The sequence below is a fragment of the Barbus barbus genome (genome assembly GCF_936440315.1).
Source record: "Barbus barbus genome assembly, chromosome: 29".
NCBI classification, from domain to species: Eukaryota; Metazoa; Chordata; class Actinopteri; order Cypriniformes; family Cyprinidae; genus Barbus; species Barbus barbus.
In genome coordinates this window covers 9719830-9744694 of record NC_136757.1, presented here as the reverse complement: position 1 = coordinate 9744694, position 24865 = coordinate 9719830, and the positions used below count along the sequence as shown (strand labels likewise).

General features: G+C 34.8%; 2 protein-coding genes across 2 annotated transcripts in view; one reads left to right on the top strand and one right to left on the bottom strand.

Moving 5' to 3' along the window:
- The window catches only part of LOC306849456 (solute carrier family 15 member 4-like), a 47482-nt gene extending 42567 nt beyond the window's left edge, over positions 1–4915 (bottom strand). The window contains exons 1-3 of the mRNA XM_079384493.1: positions 4724–4915; positions 3846–4468; positions 1628–1920 (exon numbers count right to left, since the gene is read on the bottom strand). Coding sequence (XP_079240619.1) covers positions 1628–1920; positions 3846–4418 — 866 coding nt within the window. The 5' untranslated portion in view covers positions 4419–4468; positions 4724–4915. The remainder of the gene's footprint in view (positions 1–1627; positions 1921–3845; positions 4469–4723) is intronic.
- Positions 4916–7416: 2501 nt separating this feature from the next.
- Positions 7417–24865, top strand: part of glt1d1 (glycosyltransferase 1 domain containing 1) — a 38091-nt gene continuing 20642 nt past the window's right edge. Inside the window, exons 1-6 of the mRNA XM_079383881.1 lie at positions 7417–7638; positions 8034–8185; positions 9528–9633; positions 11549–11600; positions 12933–12969; positions 13091–13147. Coding sequence (XP_079240007.1) covers positions 7571–7638; positions 8034–8185; positions 9528–9633; positions 11549–11600; positions 12933–12969; positions 13091–13147 — 472 coding nt within the window. The 5' untranslated portion in view covers positions 7417–7570. The remainder of the gene's footprint in view (positions 7639–8033; positions 8186–9527; positions 9634–11548; positions 11601–12932; positions 12970–13090; positions 13148–24865) is intronic.

Genomic DNA, 24865 nt, shown 5'->3' with positions numbered 1-24865 from the left:
CACTGAAATATCTAAGTATATCTGTGTTTGAGAAAGAAAGTAAAAAAGATAACGAAATAAAGGAGCAAGGATTTAGCCAACTTAAAAAATACTAATGTCACGTTTTTTTCATGAAGAGCCGGTGCTTTGATTTAGAGAGAAGGCAAGGCACTTGACAGTAACTTATGCCACAGAGACACGATGAATAGCACTGCCACATATGAGACAGACAAGAGAGGTGGATCAAAGAGTATGAGGGATAACATTACAGACTAATAGAGTCATCTGAATCTGAGGGGAGGTTCCCACGAAAGAACCGCATAAATTTACAATCTAACACACTAAATCCATTTTACACAGCAGAGACTGTGTAAAGACTAATAGGCACATTTAAGTTTAAGAATAAATATTTATAATCTTTAAATTTTTTATACTCTCTAAATATGCAACAACTGAAAAATCCATCTTAGTTCAACAAGAAATGGTGTTCATATGTAAATAAAACTTAATTTGCAACTAATATGCATCCTTTTATTAAAGCGCATCTTTTCATTATTAGGAAGTGAAAAAGAAAACAAATACTCCAACTGGGCCCCATTTGTCAATCTAACACAGAAATGAGCACAGATCCGAGCACACAAACTTACAACAGGCGTGTGATTCATGAACTATTCGTATTTCGCCAATCCCATCGTATGAATGATTGTATGTTGACAAATGTGGCAGCTGAAATCAATCGTCGTTTTTATAATATCAAGAAGCCTTGCCCCTACACTGTAAAAAAGTTGTTTCAACAAAATAATTTGTTACCCTGCTGACTTAAAAGTTTTAGTTTAGTCAACTTGAAATTTTAAGTTACTCAATGTTAATTTAAGGGAAAACTGGAATATTTTCATTGCCTAAATTAATATTTTTGTTGTCAAATTATTTTAAGTTGAAACAACTATTTTTTTTTTTTACATTGTACAGTTTACAACATGGATAAACATAACCCAGCGAAAAAAGGAAGTAATCTTATGAAAGGGAAATTGATCTTACTTCAAAAACACCCGTTAACATGGTAACTGCAAACAACTACATGAATTTATATGTGTATTAAATAGCAGTAAATATGAAAAAAACTTTTACAAACATTATTAACACTATAATTGTACGTCATAAATAACATAAATAATTTGTACGTCACTGGTGTTCCAATATTCACGTAAAACATCATCCTTCACATGTTGAAAAATGATTGTTTAGGTGCTGCACGCTGATTTTACAGCTGACCTTTTAAATTGAGCAGTGTAAATTTTATGTTTGGTTGACTGCATTTTATTTTGATGATGAATGGCTAAAATGTCAAGTTAGCAATGCTAGAACTGATATGTTTTGTGTGTCCATGAGGCCCCTGTGCGATCAGTTCAGGCTAATTCAAAAACTTGCATACATGACCTGACATGAGATTTGAATGTAGCCACCATTCACATCCATATTAATAAATTCCAAATGTCGCGTAGAAACGACCGTACACCCAATTTTCTGTCATACGTTTGTTTCGTAAATGAGGCCCAATAACATCAAGAGTGTGTATAAAGTAAGTAAACAAGGTCAAGGTTAATTTCATGTGGACTTCCTGATTCAGTAAAGTAAATGTGGCCCTCACCTGAGCAGACTTGGTTCTTTTGGCCTGCGTCCACAGAGGGCCGAGGCCAGGATCCCGAACATGCCGCTGAAGGCACTGCCGTCTGCAGGTTTGGTTATAAATACCGTTTTGCCCAGAACAAAGATGATGAGGGACACCCCCAGGCAGACAGCAGGAATGATGTAGCCAATAAAGAAGCTAACGTTCTGCTGAATATAGGCTACTCCACCCAGCGAGAAGATCGCTCCCAGATTAATGCACCAGTAGAACCAGTTAAAGAACCGACGTGTTGCCTCCGGACCTCGATCCTTCACCTGTAAGGACATACATCACAAATACAGGTGTGAAATTTATGATCATTGATTTATTTTTATTTACTTGTTTTATTAGTTTTAAGTGAACAGGAATAACTGACGGAAAATTTGCCATATTTTAATCAAAACACTTTTAAATCCATAACCAGTCCTATAAATGGCTCAGTATCAAACACAGGCAATAATAACATGAACATAATTTCCAGCTGGAAAAACATGTTATCTTTTTGACTTGAACTTGGTTACAAAGTACCATCAATAAGCACATCAACATTCAATATCTACATTCTTCATTTAATTCAAATACTGATTTGCAATTTACTAAACGCATTTACAAACTAGTGTTAAGTTTCTTCTCAAGTGCATGCACATGCTGTTCTAAAGAGATGTCTGCTCTCAAAAAGCATGTCTGCTCTTCATTGGCACACTTCCTCAATGTTTAAATGAGATCTATGCCCAACAATGATACCCAGATGGCACATCCTGCAGTTCATTTCTTTATTGAATCTAAAAAACACATGACGATCATATGACAAGGCAGCAAGTCAACAGACATCAACACTAGCCTAATCCAAGTCATCCACATTGCAAAATAAGCCTTGGGCTTTTATTTTCTTACAAAAAAAATTGTCAAATAAACCAGTAGACCAGGTAAAAGGGATTTTTTTTTTTTAATCTGTCAAGCAGATAGATAAACCAGCAAAGACAGATGTCAGTTTTACTTCCTAAGTTGTTAGTTTCATTTTGCGTGTTATGTGTATTTCAGATGGAGCATCATGCAGAAGAATTATCATCATATGGGGTTTCTAATTAGTCATTTAGCAAATGTTTTCCTTATACAGTAGTTCACTTTGAACAGGGATATTAGCCACTGTACTGGGCTACTGTACAGTTTCATTTCACTGAAGGGTCATGTAAATGGGTGAAAGTGGTAAATGAGTGCTAAAGAATGAATGGAAGGATTCTTTTATTGTACAAATATTTTTTACACATTGTAAAAAATGTTTGGTTGTGGTTGGTGTGAATCAGTCTACATTACATCATTTAATTCTCCTCAACAACACAACATATCAAGTTTACCGATATCAACGCTAGTTCTAAACCAATCTGAAAAACAGACCTTGGCAGTAACCACAGAAGTCACTTCATCAAAAAGCCTAAGAATTTCGATTTTGTTACACAAGTCATTTTGAAGCCCACATGGCTAAATCAGACTCAAAGTACCTCAGAAATGTCTGTTATGTGAGAAAGAAAAACAATACCAAATCCATAAAAACCAAAGAAAAACCAGTCACAATAAACTCTCTAAACTACAAAAGCAGCGACTCATTGTATCTATAGACAGCACCAGCCAGGGTTTACCTAAAGCATCCGAAAGAACAAACACCAGCAAGTCAAAGGTCTTAATTTCATTTAGAGTTTCATAACAGCCAGACATAGCAGAAAATATTGCTCTGAGAATCAATCCAAGGTTGTGCCCTTTGAGATTTGAACCTACTCAGAGTTTAGACAACTCTCCAGTTGTAGTGAATTCTGTTACCTCAAGGGTTTCAATCTTTTAGATGCCATGGACCTCCGAAATATGACAAATTTATATTTTAAAAAGCCGCTATATATTTAAATGTATAAGGCTCTGTGGAAAATAAAATAATTATAATTATATATATATATATATATATATATATATAAAATTGTAAAATATTTTTTGAAAAAAATACCAGAGTACTGTACTGTTAGTTGTATTATTTACATAATTTTTTTTAATTGGTTTTCATTTATTTATTTTATTCAAATTATATATGAAAGGTTCATTAGTTTTAGGCCTATTTATTTTTACACTGTTTTTACCTAAACTTTTCCAAGGAAACCTGAGCACCCCTTTCCTAGCACTTCCCCAGACCCCATTTTGAAAACCCCTGCATTACCTGATCTGCCCCGAATGGAGTGATGTTTGATTTCACAGCTCCCACTCCAACAGCCACCAGCACCAGACCACTGTAGATTGCAGCTCGACAGTAGGACGGCCGATTTAAGCAGGTCACATTGGCAGGCACGGTCCCGTTTTCAGGAAAACACTCTGCCGGCTGCACTGGGAACGCCATCTCTTCTCCACACAGAGAAGTCCTGGTGTTGTCATTGGCCACAAAGGGGAAAAGCAGCATCCCGATCAGGTACAGAACTAAACTCAAGGCTATGGTTGCGAACTTGCCAAGCCATGCATCCGCCAGCCAGCCACCAAAAGGCGATATCAAATAAGTGACACCCATGAAGATCAAGGGGGCCTGGCTGGCCGAAGTGCCCTCCCAATAGAAGGGGCTGCTGTTGAGAAAGAGCACCATGTTTGAGGTGATGCCATAGAAGGCCATCCTCTCTAAAGACTCTGCCAGCAGTATAGCAGCACAGGCCAGCCTCCTGCCATTGAACACGGGCTCTGGTCTGGCTGAAGCCACAGAGTTGTCCAAAAGAGGAGTGCTCTCGTTTACATCCCTGCCAGCCATGGCCTGATATGCTGTTTCTTAAGAGGTGGTCAGCTGACCAAAATCCAAACCTAGAACAACAACAAAACGACTGTCAATATTTTAAAAGCACGTGATACCACAAAACTATACATGACGCAATAATGGTAATTCAGGAAATAAATCACGACAGAGACAAAATACTGGCACATGTATTTCTTAGCATTGTTGATTTATTTATATATTTCAACCGACAATAAAACAACCTGAAAGGCCGCTGACATGCTGTCAGCAACTTCTATATTTTACTCAGTAAACAGGCTAACAACAAACATAAGTAAACATACTTGAACACTTAGCACTGCTCCACATTTAGCTGTTCAGCCCGCGACGTGTTTAGCAATGTCCTCGGGACACATGTTATTACAAATATTAGTTTAATATTCCTAAAAATCTGACAGTTCGGAGTTCAACGTTAGCTGTCGGCTCTGAAGGTAAACAGCAAGTCACAATACCTGCGCGTGACACCCGGTTCACTCAAAGCGACGCGACGCGCCCACAGCGCATTCATCAGATCTCAGTGTCATCTGGATCAGCTTATCCTGCGCCACAGAGGGGTATCAGGTTTATCGGTTTATATACAAAGTGTAAAGTTAAGCGTCAAGAAAGCCAAAGGCAACTACTGATTGGGTACAGGAGAAATAAAAGGTTTATTCTATTGGCCAGTTTTGCAGCCAATCATTTCTGCACAAAAACGTCCTGGTGGTGCCTTGCCTGTCATGTACATTTTAAACAGCTAGTTTATGATTATTCCACTGATCTATAATAGAGAATATATAAATCAGGGGGTTATTCACACCCTTTTTGCGATGTGTTTTAATTAATTTGTGCAAATACCACTGAGAAAAAAACCCTACATCTCTGGTATTTTTTATTTTTTTTAATTATTTTAAGAACTCATTTTTCAGGGCATTTTATCAATCTGCGTATTATTTCAGGATGTTTTAGGTCTATACATAATTGTATATATCCCCATGTTATGGGCATTGTCAACATTTATTATGTATAATTATGAATCTAATTTAAATCGATTATAATAGATTTATTTATTTATTAAGCATTTATTATCAGTGTCTTGGTTATAAATATAGATTGACACCCTTTTTGTGATTTGTGGCTATTTGTTAAAACCTTTATTAAATAGTTTGTGCATGCACCTCTTTGAAACATACGTTGAAATGTCTATTATTTTAGGAAGTAGGTATTCATAGATAGATAGATAGATAGATAGATAGATAGATAGATAGATAGATAGATAGATAGATAGATAGATAGATAGATAGATAGATAGATAGATAGATAGATAGATAGATAGATAGATAGATAGATAGATAGATATAATGTTGTATTACAGGTAATGTTGGACATCATGGATGTCCTGAGGATGAGTACATTAACAGCAAATATTAATTTATGGCTGAACATTTTCAAATTAGATTCACAATTCATTTATTTATTAACCATTTCTAATAAATGTTTGGTTTATATTCACACACTTTTGTATAATTTGTGTTTTTTTTTTTTTCTTAAAACCTTTTTTAAATATTTTGTGCATACACCTCATAGAAAAGCATCTTGACATCTCTAGTATTATTTTTTTCATAATTTCTGTATAATTTCTGCTTACATCTCTTAGAAAAAAAAGAATGTTGTATATACATAATTGCATGTATTTCAACATCACTTATTGTCATCAACATTAATTATTCTCATTAATAATTAACCTAAACCTTTGAACTCATAAATGAATTTGATCAAAAGTAAAAAGTGTCTTGAGTGTTAGTTATGTAGACTGACAGATCACACGGATCTGCTAGAGCTGCTTTCACAACTTCAGCCTTCTTTCCTTATTCAGACCCATTAAAATGTATGAAATTCATGAACTCAATTTCAAACGGTCTGTAGTATAAGGAAGTGCCGGTGGCAATTTGCTGTGGCATGATAACACTATGAAAGTCAGCACGTCCCTCATTCACAGCTCCTCTCTCTCTTGAGACTGACTATAAGACTTGGGTTATGTGTTTGTTGTTACTTACTGCTATAAGCAAGCTGCAATATATATCAATGACAAAGAATATGTCAGTCCTCTGTTGTGTGTGTATGTGACATTTACATGGCCCATCTATATTGTGAATACCCTGATTGCACACGTACATCACGGAGACATCTATTTGACGTCTGCATTTACATCTGCAAGACTTACTTTTTAGAGTGTTTGCTCATCTGCAATATACGTCTATAGGACAGATGTCAAATAGACATCTATTAGATGTCTTTAAGATGTTTATGATTTAGAATGTATGTAAAACTGATATCTTACAGGCGTCTGTCAGATGTTTGTACACCGCAGATGCTTTCCAGATCAAGCGATCTTTAACAGACATCTTGCAGATGTGCTATCTGGGTAGTAAATGGTATGGAACACATAGTACAATATTTTACAAATGAAAAACCAAATGAGAAAAAAAAGAAGCAATGAATTTACGGCCATTGTGTGAATAATTATAATTATTATATTAGAATCTGATTACATAATCCGGATTAAAGTAGTTACTATTAGTAGTTAGTATTACTGTTTTGATTTCATTTTTTAAATCAAATAAATGCAGCTTTGTTGAGCTTTATAAAAATAAATAAATAAAAATCCAAAATTTTCACTGATAGAAGGCCTATATACTTTATCAAAAGGAAGTTTTACAAAAAAGTAAAGCGATTTGTATCAAATGTTGATATTGTGGTAATTTGATAAATAGCATTGTAACTCTATTTATTTATTTGTTTGTTTGTTTTAGGGATATAACAGCATTTTAAGCTAAATATACATCTAATATTTCATGGCTTGCTACACAGTCCACACAGTTCGGGTACACTCTAATTTATTAATATACATACAGTAATATATCTAGATGTGGTGCCGTATCTTTTTTAATTTCGCATACTATAGTTCCGTGTTTCCGGAGGGTCTTATTTGAAACGGACTAGTGCTAAAATAAACTCGACGCGTGTGTGTCTCTGACAGGACAGCATGATATTAACAGAGTCAGGTCAGGAGAGTACAGGAGCTCACTGTCCGGCTGCTGGCAGGCGAGCTCTCAGTGTTTATTAGCGTCAGCATTTTATCGCCACACGCTGACATGCGCGTGCTCTTCCTTGCCCCAACCAGTCCCAAAACAGGGAACTGTACCACTGCCGAAAGAATAAGGTAACATTGCAGTTTGATTAGCGAAACCAGGAAGTACCACAGTCCTCCATTGATTCTCTCGTCAACAAAAGAGCTTAGTAGTATCAACCCTGTAATGCGATCATTGATCAGTGAAGCGATTTAGTATCTTAAATCAAACTACTAGGTTATATGTCACGTATTGCACCTCATACACAATGCACATATTTTCTTTTGGTGCTGTTCAAATAAGTACCATGATTTTGGACGTGTACCATGGTAAAATCATATTCTTGGAGATATGCATCGAAGTACCATGGTATTAAATCACTGTACTATGATACAGCCACAGATGTTTTGTAAGGGGTGTTATTAAAGAACAGCCCATGTTTTACAGAGATGCTGATTTATACAGTGTGTGTGTGTTTGGGTTGCAGGAATCATATCGTGGCTGCAGGACATACTTGTGTACTGTGTGATACAAGAGAGTTCAGCTCTGCTTCTGATGTATCGTCCCTGATGATGCAAGAGCCGCGGTTCGAAGCTGCGCTGGCCATTCATCTTTTCAAAGGAGGCAGGCTTCTTTTAGGTGACGCGTCCCCCGGCCTCTCAAATATACAGTGCTATGCATAAGTTTAGGCACCCATGCTAAAGTTGACTAAAAAGAGGAATAAAAAATAATCTTTTGGAAATTGAACTTAATGTGAATAATGTATCGTAAATAAATAAATGTTCTTCCTTAAAATACAGGGTGCATAAGTTTGGGCACCCCTATGTTAAATTCCCATAGAGGCAGGCAGATTTTTATTTTTAAAGGCCAGTTACTTCATGGATCCAGGATACTATGCATCCTGATAAAGTTCCCTTGGCTTTTGGAATTAAAATAGCCCCACATCATCACATAGCCTTCACCATACCTAGAGATTGGCATGGAGTACTTTCCATAAGATCATCTCTCAATGCAAATCAAACCAGCTATTAGGCTAACTGATATAAAACCATGCCAATCTCTAGGTATGGTGAAGGTCCACTATGGAGCTCTATCACACAATTTATGACTTTACTGGTGATAGATAAAGTGGAAGTAGCTACTTGCAAACTAAACAGTAAGTTTTATAATAGTATTTTGCTTAGGGATGCACATTGTATTGGTACAGTACAATATCAGTTATCAGCTGTTATTAGTGTTTTAATTTATTTTTGGTATTGACTGATATTGGATATTTAATTGTTCATGCTCATTTCTGCCTACTTCAATATTTAGATTACATTTGCGGTGATCTTACACACAATAAAGTAATATACTAATAATTCCTGGGTTATCGATATCAGTCATTTTAATATTCATGCACCCCTACAGTTTATTATTTTTAATAGTTAATTTTTATTTGCATATTTCTAGCCAATAAATATTTTTATGTCATGACTGAAATTGAAATGTACAAAAAAGTACTGGTATTACTATGTTTTTTTGCACCATGCACCATATGAAGATGGTAATCATTTTATTATCATAGTAGTATATACCAGGGTACCATGGTATTACCATCTGAGGCCATTATTGTACTATGGTACCCCCACAGTTTACTGTACTTTATTTGGTATTATATCATATGATATATTGTCAGCATCAGTTTATGGCATTTAGAAAATTGACTGTTGACTGATAAATTGTGCATCCTTACTCACAGAATGACTTATTCAGATTGAAGGCTATTTCTCTCTCAGCACCCTCAGATATGGCATTTTTTAGTCATTGCCCTGAATGTCCACTCTATGGATGACTACTTTCCCCTCTGGCAAGATAAACACACTGTTTCATGCCTCAAAGACTTTGCTCACTCGAAGGATTTAAAAGTTGAACTTCAGAGGAGGTGAATAAGTGAAATAAGGGATTTACATCTTTGCTGTGAATTTTCATTTCTCTGCAGATGCTGGAGTGCCGTTTGGGGTGGTGTTTGGAGGGACGGATGTCAACGAGGACGTAAACGATGAGCACAAGCGAGCTGTGATGGAGGAAGTTCTGCGCAAGGCCAGGTCAAATTTACTCTGTCTTTGATGAAAGCTAACACTCATCCTGCTCCTCTGCTCTAGTCAGATAGAATTAAAGCAATAGTTTGACCAGAAATTAAAATTAATTTATGTCCCATTCCAAACCTGTATGGCTTCCTTTAATTCTGTGGAACACTAAAGAAGAGAGAGAATTTAGTGGTTATTCTTTTCCATGAAATTGAAAATTGAATCTGTCTGTTTCTCACATAAAAACTCATATGGCTTCATAAAATTCATATGGAAGAGTTATGATTCTTTGAAGGTGCTTTTGCATCTTCTTTTAAGTTTGAAATCTTCAGTAATCATTCTTCAAAAAGTTTGTGCTCTATAGACATTTTGGAGTGAGGGGTGACTGAAGGATTTTTTATTGTACGTGAACAATATGAAAGAGGATTATATAAATTTACTAGCATATTGTTAATCTCTGCTCTGATTAGTCTTTAATTAATCTTCTAATCTGAGGATTGTGTGACACTGAACACTGGAGTAATGATGCTGGAAATTCAGATTTGTATCTCAGAAAAATCTATTCAAATACAAAACAGTTTCTTTAAATTGCAAAAATATTTCACAATATTACTGTTTTAGTGTATTTTTGATTAAATAAATGCAGCCTTGGTGAGAATTTCATTTCATTAAAAACATGTAAACTTCGTAAAGTTTCTGAACTTTTGACAGTACTGATTTATTTATATATTTTTTTAAATATCATACTGACTCCAAACTTGAACAGCAGTGTATAGTCTCTCTGTTTTTGCTTTCTCTTTTTATCCTCCAATTGGCCTTTGGCCTGAAAAAGATTGATAGGATCAAGTATTATGTGGCATTTCTTTTACTTTTTCATCTGAAAGAGTCTGAATCTGTACCCAAAGCCTGCCAGATTTGGTTTCAATTCATTAACCAGGTGTTAAAGATTCATGTGATCTGTTTTATTAGTACAGGCAGACTCACACCCTTTTGACAGTTTTAAGGGAATAATTGTCACTAGGGAGCATAAGAACGATAAGAGCCTTCCACTTCAAACGCATCTCCCAGAGAAGACCCCCTGCTGCTGCCGTTACTGACTAACCTTCACATCTCCTGAAAGAGAGACGAGGGACAGGGGATGATGAAGAGGAGATGTAAGGAAACCCTTGGGGTTTAGTTGCAATAATTTGGAAAAAATAACAACACTCTTGTCTGCTTTTTCTTTATTCAAAATCATTGTTAGCACCCCCCCCCCCCCCCCCCCCCAAGAAAAAAAATCAAAGAGGGTCTTATGTATGTGTGTGTACATGTGTTTATTTTGAGTTTAAATAAAGGGAGCTGTAGAATGAGGCTTGACAGGAAGACAGAGGCATAGTCCAAACTTTATGACTTTTTTTTCTTGATAAAATACAAATACAGGGAGCTTCAAAACCAGATTGAAAATCTGGGAAGTAAAATGTAATTTATAATGAGAACAAAAAAATTTAAGGTTTTGAGAAACATAAAACAAAGGAACATAAGAAACATATATTTCTTTAAAATAAAAGTATTTTCTGAAATATATATTTTTATTTAACTTTTACCTATTTTTATGCTAACAATATAATTTCTAATGGAATTTCTAAAATAAAAATAAAAAAATCCACTATAGTTTCATTTTTCTCCTCTTCACCATCCTGGCGTTCAGTGTTGCTCAGGGATTGCATTGCGGTGCTTTTATTTGCGTGGCTTGACTCGTTTGATTTACAGATTTCTGTCGGCCACTGACAGCTTTGATGTCTGGTAAAGTGTGGAATTGCAGTGAAATGAAAACGTTTGAACCCAGTCACTGGGGCCTCACTATCACAACCCAGTGCAGAAATCTGACTTCTCATGTTTCTTTACATGTTAAACATGTCAACTCACTTTCTTCGTCTCTGTCTCTCACACTCAGGTTTGCTGTGGCGTTCACTGAAAAACTGAAAGACTGCGCCGAGGAGCTCTTGGTAAGAAACATTAGAGTTTACAACTCTGGTTTCTTATAGCTTCTATTGTTGACACTTTCAGCAGCTGTCAAGAACCCTTTCCATACATATACTGTATATGAACTGCTGTTATGAATGTTATGAGTTATAATATGAAATCATAGTTGATAATTTTGACTTTTTGTTTTATGTTTATGTTATGTTGACTTTTTTGTATGTTGTAATAAAAAAGATGTACCTTAGTACATAGTAATTTGGGGTCACTACATCAATGGAATAAATTCTATTTTTAAAATATATTCAAATAGAATATAGTTATTTCAAATATTCATAATATTGAACAATATTACTGTTTTTATTGCTTTTTCAATTAAATAAATGCAGCTTTGGTGAACTTAAGAGACATCCAATCTTATCAACTCCAAACTTTGAACTGTAGTGTATGTAGTAGAAAATGTCCTAAATACACTTCAAGTATAGGTACATTGAAAGGATATTGAGTAAATGAGGTAATACAAATGCCAGTGTTTATTTCTAATGGGTTAGAGAAGAGAGAGATACTGCCCTAGCTGATGCTATAAATAATACAAAAGGATTTAACGGCTACCAATGCAATATCCTGCCTTCAATCCTGTAATAGCACAGCATTAAAATCACTATTTCCGTGCTTTATCCTCCAATGAAACCCCAGACACACATTACACACATGTGGCAGTCAAGGCAAACAGGATGTCTCTGTTTTTGTCTCGCACACCAGGGGTCTCCCTCTCCCAGGACTGATAACATCCAGCCAATTTCCCCTCCATCTGTGTGAAATTATCCACTTTATCTCTGCCAACCATTTACATATTATTCTTTTATTACCTTCCTGCTGCTGTATTGTTTTTTTTTTCCTCGACTGGTATTGATTCATGCAAATCATGGATTCGCTGTGCTTCAGAGATTTTTTTTTCCAGCAGATATTTTCTATTACATTAGCCAAGGGCATGTTTTGGGCATGAACTTTGAACATGGATAACTCTATTATCATAAAAAGAGAAATTCTAATGGTTGACATTGTTTTATTTTCACCTGCAGGGCTTCCAGGGTCACAAAACCTTATAAAATATCAGTGAATTAAAAATGTGAAAAAATCAAAATCATTCATAATGTAATATTAATATATAAAATGAGTAAAAATAAAGTAATAATTAATAATAATACAATTATTATTATTATTAACAGTTTTTTCCAGTACACATGAACTAGTGAGGCCATTAAAATGTATTTGTCAAAAGGTTGGAAACGCACATCATACAATACTACTAATGTCCATTAGGGGTTTAACATTTATTTCTTCACCATTTCTTCCAGGTATGTGAGAGCAAGAAGATCTATGTACAGCCTCAAGGTAGAGTTTATTAATGCTGCATGGCGTTTTGTTGAAGTTGTGGGCCAAAATGCATTTTTGAAAAACCTGTGAATATTTTTGAAATATATGTAATTATTGAAATGTCTACATATGTTTCCAGGGATTGAGACCAGAGTGGCATCAGATTTCATCTGGAGTGACTTTTTACACAGCACAGGTGCAACACCTTCACAAATACTGCTCTCCACTTAGTGGGCAACTCATTAAATATATGATAGACATTCAGGTAGAAGAAGATTAGATGGATTTTCAGACCACGTTTTATTAATAACTTGACATATGCATTCATCATCATCATCCCAACGAACACTCTGATAATTCTGATAAGCAGCAGACGCAGCCCCATTAAATATACATGTGGTCTTCAGTCCTCAACACACTTGAAGCAGGCTCAGGAGCACTCAACCTTGATTAGAGACGACCTGACCGCCTTCAGGAGTGAAGAGGTTGTGCATGTGAGTCTCTACATGTATAACATGCATATTTATTTTGAGATGGGGCAACAGAGTAAAAGAAAGAAAGAAAAATTTAGAAAGAACAAAGATGTATTTGAATTTACGATATTATGAATTGATGATTTAAACATTTAATCCATAATTTTCCTGTACTTGGAGGGTTTGTTTTTTGGTCAGAGTGTTTCACATTTACTTTCTTCACATTTCATATAGCTGATAGAAAGTTTGCTGGTTTCGTAGATATGTCTTCACAGTCAAACCACTGTTTTTCAGTTCATTCTCACAGATATACCATTCAAAACTTTGGGTTAGATGTTTTTAATGCTTTTGAAAGAAGTCTCATTGGCTCACCAAGGCTGCAGTTATTTGTTCAAAAATATATAAAAAACAGAAGTATTGTGAAATATTTTTACAAAGTAAAATAACTGTTTTCTATTTGAGCATATTTTAAAATGTAATTTATTCCTGTGTTGGTAACGCTTAAATTTTAGCAGCCATTGCTCCAGTCTTCAGTCACATATTCCTCTAAAAATAATTCTAATATTCTGATTTGCTGCTCAAGAAACATTTTTTATTATCAGTGCTAAAAGTAGATATGCTGCTTAATATTTTTGTGGAAACTGATCATTTTTTCCCCAGGATTCTGAATATGCATTTAAAAAGAACAGCATTTATTACAAATGGAATACTTTGTAACATTATAAATGTCTTTACAGTCACTTTTGAATAATTTAATTCATCCTGATGAAATGAAAGTATTAATTTCTTTCCAAAAAAAAAGTATTTCTGACCACAAATGGAAGTATACGTAAAGTTATGTAGCAAAATATCAAACCAAATGGCATTTTATTTATTTAGAAGACAGCACAACCAAATAAACATGCTTTAAGGAAAATATATCACAAAAGAAAGCGGTTGTCAAAAGTTAGTTCTGAGAAAAAAAAAAAAAAAAAATTATTTCAGATGCCACCTGATTAATATTTTGTATCTAATGCAGTGACATTCAGATTTATAAGGGTGACTTAAGTGTGACTTAAAGACTTCTGTGGCTGCTTTATATCGGTCCATCACTAATGAAAAGACCCACTTCCTAGGAACATGCTGCCTTACTCTATAAAAAGCTAAATGTGCGGAGACTGATTCAAGGCCCAGAATATCTAATTCATTCTCCTGAGCTCATGCGCTGGCGTGTCTGAGTAATCTGCTCCAGTGCGCCTGCTGCTCTGCGTTGAAGATTGATCTCTACGTAAGCCCATGCTTGTTTGTGGAGACCCCTGGGGCTGATGCCACCGCTTTGAGATCAGTCAACACAAGCCTCTGCAGCTCTATCAAAGCAGGTGCTGGGATAGCTGAGATGTCATCTCTGGATCACACCCAGGTTGGAGGTCTATAGTTGTGTCAAAGTTTTTTAGGTGGAGCGGGTCTTCACATGACAGAGAAGATCTGGGTGGTCCTCTGGGATTGTGCTGTATAGACCCCCTCATAGCACTGGGTGATGATGAGAGTCACGCCTGCAGGGGCTCATGGGAAATGAGGTCCTGATGCAGAGACGATTTAGTGTGCTCAGTTTTATTTATTTTATTCTTTTCTGAGGCTTTGAGCTGTCTGGAAGTGTAAGTGTAGCTCCAGGGGATGATGTTAGTGGAAAGACATAATTCAGAGAAACTTGTGAAGGGTGTTTTTTGACTAGGTCATTGAACTCTGTTTTCTGTTACACTAGACAGAAAAGCACATTTTTGCAGTGGTGATTAATATGAAATAGGTTATTGGTGTAATCTGATGAGGCAGTTTTGGATTAATATATAAAAGACTATTTCAAATTAGGGCTATGCTTAATTTGAATTGATTAATATGTCCTGAGTGTGAAAAGATGGATCTCAAAATCATACAGTCATTGTTGGAAAGGGTTCAAATACACAAAAATGCTGGTAAACCAAAGAATGTGTGGGACCTGAAGGATTTTTCTGGAAAAACATTAGGCAGTTTAACTGTTCAGGACAAACAAAGGACTCATGAGTAACTATCACTAAATAAAAAAAACACAGCTTTGGATCGTTCAGGTAACAACACAGTATTAAGAATCAAGTGTATGTAAACTTTTGAACATTTTTTATAAACTCAACTTATTTTCTCATAAAACATATTTTATGTGAAATATCTTATTCAGGTCAGTACTAAATAAACAATAACATGCATTTTGTATGATCCCTCTTACTTGGTAAAATAATAAACATTTAGCAGATTCTGCAAGGTGTATGTAAACTTTTGACTTCAACTGTAAATAAAGATCAAATGAAAATGTATTGTAGCTACTTAAAAGTTAAATAAAAACTAAATTATAAATGTTAAGTATGATAGATTTTCATTTAATCTTTAAGTACAGTTTTTTAACATTTAAGTACAGTACAGTTTTTATTTCACTTTTAGGTACAATATATTTTAATTTAATAATTACGTTTTTTATTTACCTGGAAGTAAGCACAGTGCAGTGTTTAATAATATTAAGTCTGTGAAACAGAAAGGTTCTTCAGATGTTGAAGGTTCTTTATCGAACCATTTAGACAAAAAGGTTCTTCTATGGCGTCACGGAGCACCTTTATTTTTAAGAGTGGTGTTTACGGTCTGAAACAATGCAGGGCATTGTTATGTATGTGCTTTATACAGTCACAGAAACTTTCATGTGTTTTATCGTCATCAGAGGAAAAAGTGGTAACTATTAACTAGTTGCTTATTAGCATGCCTATTACAAACATATTGGCTGTTTATTAGTACTTATAAAGCACATATTCTGCATGACCATATTCTACATCACTAATCCTACCCAGTACCTAAACTTAAAAACTACATTTTTTATTTATTTATTTAATGTTTTATTTGTTAGGGACAGATACAATAAACATGATGAAACTGAAATAACAGTCATCCCATGCATGTAATATAGTGCTTATAGCCAAAGCTAATTCGCAACACTTGTCCCTAGGAGGGCTTTTATAAATAGCAATTACAAGAACAATAAATAACAAGTAATACACAAATTTATAATACGAGTACACTAAACATGACTACAAGTTTGTTGATGTATCAACCAAGATTTCGTGGCTTTTTTAAATTATTATAATTTGCAATAGATTTTAAATAGTCAGGCAATGAATTAAAACATTTTACACCTTTCACTGAGAGAACAGTCTGAGCAAATAATGTTTTACAATGTATAATTCTACAGTTTCCTCTAGAAGCCGCTCTAGTGGATCTACTGCTTACCTGCAATCTCACAAAAAATGTACATAAGGGCATAGGAGCAAGTCCATTTAAACACAAGCTTTACATAATAAAAAGTCTTGTATTGACTGAGGATCTGACAATGATGATATCTTATTTGCTTAAGACTTTCAAAGCTCCAGTGTAAAGACATTCAACCTGATTAATTATGCATTGATTTGTCTGAGACCAAATAGATAATCCATATGCCATATGTGATAATATCATTGAATTTAAAAACAAAAAAAAATGATCATATGTTAAACAATTTCTTATTATTCTAAAGCTGGTAAGATTTACCTTGATTGTTTTACGCAACTTTTTAACATGACTTTTAAAATTTAACTGAGAATCTAAAATCATGGCAAGATATTTTCTTCTGATACTTGTTCTATAATCTCATCTTTAATTCTAATGTTTAATGATTCTGTTACCGGTCATTTTGTTATTGAAAAGCATATGGACTTTGTCTTTTTAGTATTTAAAATAAAAAAAGAGGCATCAAGCCAAGCTGACACTTTCTCTAAATTTATTGATAACTTTTCTTCGATTTCCACACAATTCCTACCAGATACATAGATGACTGTGTCATCAGCATACATTTGAAGACTTGCATCAGGACACACTTCTGGAAGATCATTAATATAAATACTAAAAAGAATCGGACCCAAAATTGTTCCCTGAGGAATTCCTATATCTATATTATGAGGAACTGACTTAATATTATTAATGAGAACACTTTGTTCATGACTTTTTAAATAGGTATCAAACCAGAACAGAGATCGTTTTGATATATTGTACTTTGTTATTTTTGACATTAAAATATTAAGATTTATGATATAAAATGCCTTTTTCAAATCCAGCAATACTGCAGCAACTTTGAATCCTTTATCAAGTGACCGCTTAATATTTTCTAATAATAAGCAAGTAGCTGTTTCTGTAGAATAGTTATGTCTAAAACCAAATTATAAAGGATGTAAAAGATTATTATTCTCTAAGTGATGCAAAAATTGTTCTGATACAACCTTATCCAGCACTGTAGAAAGAACTGAAAGAAGACTAATTGGTCTATAGTTAACCATATCATCTGAATTCCCAGATTTGAAAATAGGTTTTGCCCATGCTTTTTTTCCAACTATCAGGAAACTGCCCAGTTCTGATAGAAAGATTAATTAGATGAGTAAGGGGCTTAACTAAAGCACTTCCATTTTTTATTTAAAAAGACAGTTTCAAGATTATATATATCTTTAGAATATGTAGTATTTAATTCATTAATAATTCTCGTAATTACAGATTGATCCACTTCCTGAATATCAAATAATTTAACATTATCCTCTATATTCTCAAATTGATTAGCATCTTCGTCCACGTCTATGTACTGCCTATCAACTTCAACTTTTAAAAAATTAGATGTAAGATCTTTTACTGATTGAATAAAAAAATCATTAAATATATTTGCAATTCTTTTTGAGTCATGAACAATTTCATCTCCAACTTTAAGAATATATTTGCTTACTATATTTAGCTTTACTTTTTGGTTTTATTAAACTATTAATTTGTTTCCATATTATGTTACCATTTCCCTTAGCTTCAGATAATATGTGAATGTAGTAATTTGATTTTAAAGTACAGAATTCCTCAGTTACTTGATTTCTCAGTCCTTTAAAGTCTATTTCATGTCTAGTTTTAAGAAAAGTCTTTAAGGCATGATCTCTTTGTTTCATTAATTGACATATCGCATAATTTATCCAAGGAAGCTGTATTTTTCTCTGTGATTTCTTCCGACATTTAATACATTTATCTACAATACGACTAATATTAATCATAAATGTATCACCACATTTATTTACTTATGTCGTAAAACTTCATTCCAACTTATTGCCATTAATTCCTTCTCAAATTCAGCCTGATCTTTACGAGGAATCTCAAATTTTACTAATCCATCATGATTATGATACCTTACTAATCGTTTTTTTTTATTAAGTTTTCTAACGGTTAATACCATATTATGTTCAGACAAACCACAAACTAAATTATACATTTTTGTTATACTTTCAGGTTTATTCGAAAATACCAGCTCTATTAATGTTTGAGTTTTCCAACTAATACGAGTGGGTCCACTGATCATCTGTTGATAATCATATTTTGAAGTCAGATCATTAAGCTTTTTTCTGCAATGCTTGTCTAACCAATTTATATTAAAATCTCCAAAGACAAGTACTTCACAGTTACGTTTAAAACATTTAAATAATCATTCTATATTATCATAAAACATAACCGAACATCCTGAAGGGGGGTTATACAATACTACAATATTAAATTCCATATGTGGAGAAAGAGAAACATTTATACACAAAGATTCCATTGAAACGTTTTCAGGTAATGGAATCTCTGTAGATTTAAATGACTCCTTAATGTATATTAATACACCACCACCTCTACCTGTAACTCTATCTTTTCTAAAACACGTATATCCTGGAATGTCAACCATTAGTTAAAATATTATCATGTAACCATGTTTCGCTTAAACATAAAAAAATCAAGATTAGATCCAGTTAGCAAAGTTCTAATTTCAAAATAAGACTTCTAATATTTAAATGTCCTCCAAAGATTCCTCTAGGTTTCACTGTGGGATCCCAGATAACTTTTGCATGGTTGACTGTTTGAAAAAATAAGTTCTGATGTTGTTTCGAAGAATCATATGCTAGATGTATTTTACCATTGGCGACATTCTCGAGGTCGGAGCTGTTGTTAAAGCAGGTCTGAGGAGTAGCTGCCACGATGTTAGTTATTTTCACTCCAAGTCCTGCTCCGTACAACTGCAATCCGGATTTCCAGCCGACTCATCCGGCACTCCACGCTGCAGTGCAACCGAATCCACGCAGCAGGCCAAGCCATCCCGAGAACGTTCTACCGTATCGCCAGCAGACAACATGCCAGATCCAAAAGGAACACTATTGTTTCCACCCATCAGTCCCGTAGGATCTGGTCCAACCTGTCGGCATCGAAATCCCTCCACCAACGCTCCAGCTTTGGGGCCCAGAAAAATTGCATTTTTGTGGCAGAAATTCCGGATACCATTAATCCTGAGGCGGTTGGAATACATAGTAGTATCAAACAGCTGATGAGTAGTAGATACAATTGCCGGCAATAATTAATTGGCACGTGCGGTCTTTCATGGCATTGTCTCTCTCTACCGTGAACTGTTGAAAATGACTTCTTTGTCTTTTTCCACTTCTGTGGTCCTATCTTTAAAAAATTTCGTAAAAATCTTGCAGTAAAAAAAGAAAAACTAAACAGTTTTAAAAATAACACAACAAGAACGGAGCCCAACCAACCATGCAAGTGTGCAAGCGCCATCTTGTCTTTTTCATTACAGACTGCTGTATTAATAAGCAGGAAATTAGGAGTTTATTGAGTTATAGTTATAGTTAATGGTTTGTTAATGGTTAATGGTTTGTTAATAGAGAATTGGACCTTAAAATAATGTGTGACCGAATTGTTTATAATGTATTTTACAATTTAATTGCAATCAATTTTTAACTGGCTCTTATTTTTAGAGAAAGAAATACGTTAATGTCTTTTTTTGTATTATAAGTCACCATATTAAAACATTAACAACAACAACAATCATGTTAAAGTTGCTCTTTATGATCAAAGGCAGGCTAAAAAAAATGTAAACCCATGGAAAAACAGACTTTTCTTGAGTAAGGGGATGAGGAAGACAGGTAATAGGGAAAACATGGTGCGCATATCTTATAGTTTGTCCATATCAGTTTCTGTGGCACATGAAGATGAATATTCTCCTCCCTGTGGAGAGATGCACTGCTCTTACCTTTATTTGCCTTTTCCCCCCACCTTCAGTGACAGGCCTGTTTGTTTATATCCTCCTCTTTTTCTTTCATGTGAACTCTCAGATCTAACACTAGAAAAGACACTTGTCTACCACTGCACTCACACATATGGGCAAACCCACTAGGTTTTCTTTATTTTTTTAATCTTTTGAGGTGTAATTCATCCTGCAGTAATTATATTTTCCTGTCAGGTGCATCAGAGAAATTGTCAGAGCATTCTTAACTGATCGTACATAGAGACTGCAGAAAATTGTCAAGCTTGTCTACAGTTCAGCCACTGCTTGAAGGCAAAAGTATGATAAAAGAATAGATAGACAACCGTCCATATATAAATCCATCCATCACAATTCTAAAAACATTGGACAGGAGTGATATGGATGGCGGCTATTTACTGTGAAGTGGAGGACATATTCCCCATGCCATCGTGTTTGAGGAAGGCTGTAATCCGCCGTAAACCACTCTTGTGCTCAAATCCCCTAGCACTAGATTAGAGTACACAACCAAAGGCATCCGTGGACTTACTTCAAAGTTAAAGTTACCGTGGGAAAGAGTTGGTTGCCTTAATTTTTAGTTGGCTCAACTTTTTTTTTTTTACAGTGTAGTGCGAATATAGTGAATAAAATGGACAGATTTCATAAAAATTTTGCAGACCCATGTAGAGTCACTGTAGATGGGCACTTTGGACATTGTAAACTGCATCTAAAACTATTGAAAATAGTTATATATATATATACTATAAATTTTTTAAAGATCCATGGACATTTAATTTCCCAATTACCTTTATGTATAATTTAAGTAAGTCAGAAGAGATAAGTCTGACAGTTTATTTAGGTTAAGCAGTCGTATTACAAGTTAATTAAAATATGCCTTCTTTGCAAATGCAATCCCCATTAATATTTCATTTTCTTGTATGTTCAGTGTTTCTAGGATGGAGTAAAGCCTATTTTCCTTGCAGCCACATGGTGGAGTGCAGTATTCACAGTTTCTGGCAGTGAAGACTAATCTCTCTGCTGAACTACTTTTAGCGTGGTTGTTAGTCATGTCCGTTGCTTTCTTTAGGTAAAACATTTAGACTGCACCCCAGTGCTGCAGAGCCTTTGAAATCAGACGTCACACTGTATCTTGAGCTGTATCTGTTTGATCATCTGTTCACATTCAAATACTGGTGCAGTGACAGGCTGACAGATCCATAATAAAGCATGATGGTGCCTCTCGTGGATAAATGAATATACTTCAAAGCAGAAAACAAAAAAGGTTTCCAGTTTATCCTCCTCACTCATCTGTCCCTCATATGTCTCATCAGAATTACAGTAGTAGTGAGTTGTTCCATCTCAGATGACAGGAGATTATAGTATGTAATCCACCAACCTGAGAATAACTGTGGATTTACTTCAGATAAACTTCATTTATAATGTTGCAAAATTCTCCTGTAGATATTCTGGCTTGTTTTTATGTTTGTGTATTCTTTTTCATTTGTTTTGATGACCTTTTGATGAACCCTCATTTTTTTTTGAAGATGATTTATATCTGTTAGTTTAGTTTTGGATTTGGATGTTTTGAAAATGCTTTGCCTGTGATGCATATTAACTGACCCTAATCTTTAGTAGAGGTCCGCTGGCCATGATATACCCACCAGCAGGATGTAAATTTCATGTTTGAAAATCTTAAAATGACTTTAAATATGTTTTTGTTTTAAGGAACTGCTCCAAGTGTAAGATTAAACCCACAGCTAAGAGCTAAAAATTCAGGCATTGTGAAGTTTTATTTTTTTCTCACTGTCTGCTTGTGCAGGTCTTTATGAATAAAAGATGTGTAGTGAAACAGCTCTATAGTGGTATGTAGTGCTGCATTGCAGACAACAGCTCTCCAAAAATGGATGTTTGTTCTAAATTGTTAAAATCATTGCCTCCTATTCAAAATGAAAGACATGCACCAAATTTTATACCGAATTTTATAATCAGTTATAAAACACTGACAGTGAAAAATATAATATTTTGACTGAATTTCTATTTCAGTTTAATTCTACTTCCTGATGGTTAACCCTCCAGTCCTGCTTGTATGGCAGTCAAAAATGACCTTTTTCACAATTAAATAAATGTACTATATTTTAGTTCAATGATTTATATATATATATATATATATATATATATTGTGTTTTAGGGGCTTTGTTACTAAATCATATTTTTCTTTTATTGTGGCCAGCCTAAGGCACACCTGTGCAATAATCATGCTGTCTAATCAGCATCTTGACATGCCACACCTGTGAGGTGGATGGATTATCTCGGCAGGAGAAGTGCTCACTATCACAGATTTAGACAGATTTGTGAACAATTTTTGAGAGAAATAGGCCTTTTGTGTACATAGAAAAAGTCTTAGATCTTTGAGTTCAGCTCATGAAAAATGGGGGCAAAACAAAAGTGTTGCGTTTATAATTTTGTTCAGTGTATAATGGCATTTTTTTGTATTTTATTTTTAATATATTGTAGTCAGCAAAAACTTAACCCCTAGCAAAATCATGTTTACCAACCTGTAACTGTTTGCTGATTAACATGAAGAAGGTCAAATATCTAAAAGATTAACTGTTTTTTTTTTCTTCTCTCTCAAATAAAAAAAGAGAAACTAGAGAAACTATGGATGTGAATGTTGACTACCCTTTTTAGAAACAGCTTTATATACAGAAGGGCTATTGTGAGTCTGTCGGCTTATCCATCTATCTATGGGGTAGATGAGGTGAGACCATCCATGACTTTCACTTTCCAAGTAAAAATTCACTCAAAGCCCTTGTCTGAGAGTTAAACCATTGTAAGCATGTACCCCTAGATCAGTCGTCTAATCCTGGAGCTTTACCTCACGTCACATACCTCTGTGTCCTTCCCCCTCTATGTTTAAGAGTGACAGCTGTCCTCATACTGACCTATGACCAACCTTAGCCTTTCTGAAACTAACATCATCGATGAGAACTAAAGCAAAACTGATTCCAAATCAGGGAGCAATGTATGCTAAAAGCAACAATGCTCTACTTTAAGCAGCTTGTGTGTGGATTGTTCGTAGCCAAACAAGTATCTCTAATGTGCAGAGTTCACAGGTCATTTAATTTATCACTCTTGTCCTCAGGCATACGGCACTGCTCTCTGGCTCTACCTGCTGAAACAGACAAAATAAAGCACTGTGACTATCTTTATAGATAAAGTTTCCAAAATATAGGTAATGCTATAAACAAGGGGTTTTCAAACTGTTTACTCCCAGGAGCTAATGCATAAAAGCAGCTATACTTGATGTATGTATTTCATGTATACAAACCATATACAATCATGGCCAAAAATATCGGCACCCTTGGTAAATATGATCAAAGAAGGCTGTGAAAATTAATCTGCGTCGTTAATCCTTTTGATCTTTTATAAAAAAAATTCACAAAAATCTAACCTTTCATTGGATAATAAAAATTTAAAATGGGGGAAATATAATTATCAAATAAATGTTTTTCTCTAATACACATTGGCCACAATTAACGGCACCCTTTTATTCAATACTTTTTGAAACCTCCATTTGCCAGTTTAACAGCTCTAAATTTTCTCCTATAATGCCTGATGAGGTTAGAGAACACCTGACAAGAGATCAGAGACCATTCCTTCATCCAGAATCACTCCAGATCCTTCAGATTCCCAGCTCCATGACGGTGCTTCTTCTCTTCAGTTCACTCCACTCATTTTCTACAGGGTTCAGGTCAGAGGACTGGAATGGCCAGCAGAAGCTTGGTTTTGTGCTCAGTGACCCATTTTTGTGTTGTTTTTGAGGTTTGTGTTTGGATTATTGTACGGTTGGAAGATCCAAACATGGCCCATTATAAGATTTCAAACAGAGTCGGTCACTTATTGATTTTTTATCTGTTGGTATTTGATAGAATACATGATGCCATGTGTCTAAACAAGATGTCCAGGACCTCCAGCAGAAATATAGGCCCACAACATTAAAAATACAGCAGTATATTTCGTTGTACACATGGGGTACTTTTTATCCCTGTGTTCACCAAACCCATCTTGAGTGTTCGCTGCTAAAAAGATAATTTTTTAGTTTCATCTGACCATAGAAGCCAGTCCCATTTGAAGTTCCAGTCGTGTCTGATAACTGAATATGCTGGAGTTTGTTTTTGGATTAACTAGGACAATTTTTCTAAACACCCTCCCAAACAACGTGTGGTGATGTAGGTGATGTTTGACAATTTTTTTTAAGGTTTTCTGACCCCGAGACTCAACTATTTTCTGCAATTCTCCAGCTGTGGTCCTTGGAGAGTCTTTAGCCACTCAAACT